At 40.7% G+C, this 4,484-nt stretch overlaps 1 protein-coding gene across 1 annotated transcript; it reads right to left on the bottom strand.

The window, feature by feature from the left end:
- Nucleotides 1-208: 208 nt before the first annotated feature.
- SERTM1 (serine-rich and transmembrane domain containing 1) lies at nucleotides 209-532 on the bottom strand. Its single transcript, XM_009876248.1, has one exon. It carries the CDS (start codon nucleotides 530-532, stop codon nucleotides 209-211), a length of 324 nt encoding a protein of 107 aa, XP_009874550.1.
- Nucleotides 533-4,484: the final 3,952 nt, after the last annotated feature.

Below are 4,484 nucleotides of genomic sequence, written 5' to 3'. Positions count from 1 at the left end.
ATCAAGTGTCATTATCCATTGCCCCAAATGAAAAAAGAACATTAGTAAAAGGGAAAATGAAGACTAGAAAAGGAAAGAAAGAAAAACCCTAAGGAATCTTTAAAAGCCACCTCTTCATAGTAGTCTTCTAAGGCAGATGTTGCATGCACTACCTTCCCAAGAAACTAGACAAAACTCTTCTATTTTCCGTGTTTCCTTTCATTTAGTTTCATGAAGACAGGTTTGAGAGAGCAGAGCGCTGGGAAGAAATACTACAAACCTCTAAATTAGTGAAAGAACTTCCAGCATCACTGTTATATTCTGGGTAGGAGGAACTGGAAGAAATTATGTTTTTCAGCCTCTGAAGTGCAATGATCAATAGCAAAAGGAGAAAAGCTAAGAGACTAAGGAATATAGAAACATAGACATAGACATTGGATAAACGGCCGGGAGATGAATCCACTGAAGTTGAAAGGGACGTGGGATATAGCTCCAGAAAAGTCCCATTTTCCATGTTTCCTGCAAATCCAGATGAAGGGTCGGGTTCTGACATTTTTGGATTTGTATTTTAAAAATCACAACAGATCTTGGATTCAAAGGTAGTTTTAGCAGCATAACAAAGGGTTTATTTTAGGCGACCATTTTTCCATCACAATGAAGAGATGACAAGTTGGCCAGTGATCAAATTTATCCTTTACTGCTCAAGCCCAGGACTAAGTAAGATTGTATCTTTCAGAACTGCAAGGAAAAAAAAGAAAGAAAAAAACGAGATTAATTTACTAGCAGATAACAGGATTCAATGCACACCTGATACAATCTAGTTCCTAAGAGTTACAAGTAATTATTCCTTAGCACTGAGCTGTAATTCTTAAAGCATTAGCTAACAACTATATTTTTATCTCTATTTTCCAAAATGCAAGGATAGAAGAAATCCTACCCATCAATAAATTGAAATTGACCCTTCCCCACCATGAGCTATTTAACTGAGGAAGGGGACAATAAAAAATGTGCTTTATATGAGACTGACATATTGGAATCCAAATTTGTCTTGTGGAAAGAATCTAGTCAAGGAATGAAAAATACCTCTGAAGACTTCTGCTCCTCAACCTACATGAGCAAGATGGATCAACACCACGACTGATGACAAATCCATTAGCCATTTACTCTATACTGTCTTTGCCAGAGGTACCCAAAATGAGAAAATCATAGAATCGTAGAATGATTTGGGTTGGAAGGGACCTTAATGATCAGCTAGTTCCAAACCCCCTGCCATGAGCAGGGATACCTCCCACTGCATCAGATTGCTCAAAGCCCCATCCAGCCTGTCCTTGAACAATTCTAGGGAGGTGGCTTTCACAACTTCTCTGGGCAGCCTGCTCCAGTGCCTCATCACCCTCACAGTGAAGACTTTATTTGCAATACCTTATCTAAATATACCTTCTTTCAGTTTGAAACCATTCTCTCTTGCCCTATCACTACACTCCCGAATAAAGAGTCCCTCCCCTTCTTTCCTGTAGGTATCCTTTAAGTACTGGAAGGCTGCTATAAGGTGTCCCTGGAGCCTTCTCTTCTCCAGGCTGAACAAATCCAGTCTCTCAGCCTGTCCTCATAGGGGAGGTGCTCTAACCCCTTGATCATCTTCATGGGGCTCCTCTGGATCTGCTCAAACAAGTCCATGTTCTTCTTATGTTGGGGTTCCTGGAGGTGAATGGTGAATTCAGTACTCCAAGTTGGGTCTTGTGGACCTGCTGGCCATACTTCTGTTGATGCAGCCCAGGATGTGATTGGCTTTCAGGGCTACAAGCACACATTCCTGGCTCATGTTCAGTTTTTTATCCACCAATGCCTCCAAGTCCTTCTCTGCAGGACTGCTCTCAATCCACTCATCACTCTGCCTGTATTGGTGCTTGGGATTGCCCCAACCCAGGTGTAGGATCTTGCACTTGGCCTTGTTGAACTTTATGAGGTTTGCATGGGCCCAAACCTGTCCTGGTCCCTCTGGATGGCATCCCTTCTCTCCAGTGTGTCAACTGCGCCACACAGCTTGGTGTTGTCAGCAAACTTGCTGAGGGTGCACTCAATCCCCCTGTCCATGTTGCTGACAAAGATGTTAAACAGCATCACTCCCAATACCAGCCCCTGCTGGACCTGCTTTCTTACTATATATTTATCAAATGGATCAAATGGTTTCCAAGATCAAAATGCATCTTGCTCTAATGCTGCCATGGGGTTCTCAATGGCAGGCACATTTCAGTGAATTGTTGCAGCTCCTGACACCTACAACCAGAATCCTGAGGGAACAGGCAGCCCTAGAAGCTCAGCAAACACGAGGGGACCATCTAAGGGCAGCGAATGCTAATGGGGAAGAGAGCTCATCTTTGAAAACACTTTGCTTCCAGGCACTTGGTGTTGGAACCTGGAAACTTGAGGGCTGGCAAAGGTCAGAGTAGCACAGGATGAGCAGACTGGAGTATGCCAACATGCTTTTTTTTAAACAAGTGTAGTCAGTCCCCAGGTGCAGTCTAGAAGCATAAGAGTAGGCTTGGTGGTGGGGAATTGCTGGTAAGAAGCTGACGTGCTGTAGCTTAATTACATGGCATAACGCCTTGCTTTGGTTTTGACAGAAAACAGAAAACACAAGGTGCAAGGAGGTAGGAAATGAAGCTCATTTTCTGCACATAATCATCCATATGCAAACTTTCTATACATCCATCCATGGTCAGCCTCTCACTGCAGATATTAAGCCACTGCACGGAAAGGCAGCAAACCTTCCTCCCACAAGGAAGACAATATCCACACAGAAGAATGCTAAGAAGTTTGCTTTGCAGTGGCTGAAGTTATTTGCATAGTGACCCACTATACTTTTGCAGTGTAAATTAAATTTAGGAGGCTATAGGCCGTGAAAAGTCCTAAATGCCTGAGTAAACAAGGAAAACATTAAGCAGTAGATATAATCTCATTCTACATTTTTAAACCTTATTTATTTTCTATACCTTAAAACTACATCTAGCCTACTACATAAAACATGTCAAGGCTGTTCTCTGGTCTCAGTGACAACTTGTGTGGCACGCTGCAGCAAGATGGCCAAACTCTCTGCTAGCCCCATGGACATGATAGCCAAATCACAGCTACCTTTGGGAATGAAGGATGGCCAATCCTAACCCCAAATACGTCCAGGCATTGCTTGAAGGATGCTAACTGGCCAAAACCATGCCAGGAAGTGTGCCTACTAATTGAACAGGAGAGATGATGTTAGGCCTATGCCCTGGCTTGGATTAATTTATTAGTACGTACACATCCATAGTGTTTTCATGGATAAAAGGTTACATCCCAGATGTTGTTTTACTGTTTATTTATTGAATTCATTGTTTTATTGAGGAGCCCGGATAGCCTACAAGATATGCAAAAGTATAAAACTGCATCTGCAAATATCAGAACAAAATATTCTTACCTTTGTGGTGTATAACTCATATCAACGCAAAAAAAAATACTAAACAAAACCGTTTTATAACCCTAGTAGTATTTAGCTCCACAAGAAACAGTATTGTACCTTGTGTAATAAGTAAGTCACAACAGACTGAACAAAGAGAGATCCTTATGAGATTATATTCCTTTTGAACTGTCTTTAATTTAGTGATCCAAAATTAACTAATGGAACAATATGTGTTCATTTCATGTTCTGGAAGTAGTTAAGTGGGTTATAGCTAATTCATCCTTTTTGAAAGATAAGCTTTGATATAGATGTTTATCCTTGATTACTCATCATAATGAAAAGCAGATCCATTATTAATTGAATTGCTCTATAACTTGAGGAATTAATTCACATAAATTCTTTAACATGTCAGAAGTTAAAAGCCTTTAAAGTCTTCACAAATTTGAAATCTGTGACATTCTACTTTTACCATTAACAGTTTTGGCCTTGATACAAGGAAGAACATTGGCGTGAGACTTTCTTTGAAGTTAGAACAAAATTTATGGTCTTAAATGGGACTAATCAGAAGCTCACAGTTAAGCAGAGATGTGAGTGCTTTTCTTTATAGGTCTTACAATGTCAGCTGCACTATTTTTAACTGAGCATTTTCTGGTGAGATCAGAGACACTGTAAACTCTGATTTCCAAATAACTAGGGCCCAGATCTTAGTTGCCTCACTCACATTGCGTAGTGATGTGATGTGTAAATGCATCCCACCATAAAATGTAACTTCAGCTAAAGTGGCTCTTTGGCTAATAGTTTAGGAAAAAAACCCCACCACAACAGAACAACTCTGTTGTTTTAATCACACATTTAAAAATATGGACCTAAAGTGTAAGGTCCTACTCAGTCTAAAAGGATTTTTACCAACCATCTGTACCGTGTTGGAGTAAAACAGCAAAATCATACAGAGTGTGAACATATCTGGTCCTGACATCTGAGTAGTATTCACAGGAAGGGCACAAAACACCTACAGAAGTAAAATGGAACCAATCCTGATCCCTGATGACATTCCCTGGTGCTGTTCCAACAC

Source organism: Apaloderma vittatum, unplaced genomic scaffold, assembly GCF_000703405.1.
Source record: "Apaloderma vittatum isolate BGI_N311 unplaced genomic scaffold, ASM70340v1 scaffold2969, whole genome shotgun sequence".
In the NCBI taxonomy this organism is placed as follows: Eukaryota; Metazoa; Chordata; class Aves; order Trogoniformes; family Trogonidae; genus Apaloderma; species Apaloderma vittatum.
Note: the sequence above shows the minus strand (reverse complement) of the source record. Positions and strands in the feature narration are given on the sequence as shown.

Coding starts and splice junctions, on each gene's coding strand:
- SERTM1 (XM_009876248.1), bottom strand. CDS start 532: ATGTCAGAACCCGACCCTTCATCTGGATTTGCAGGAAACATGGAAAAT.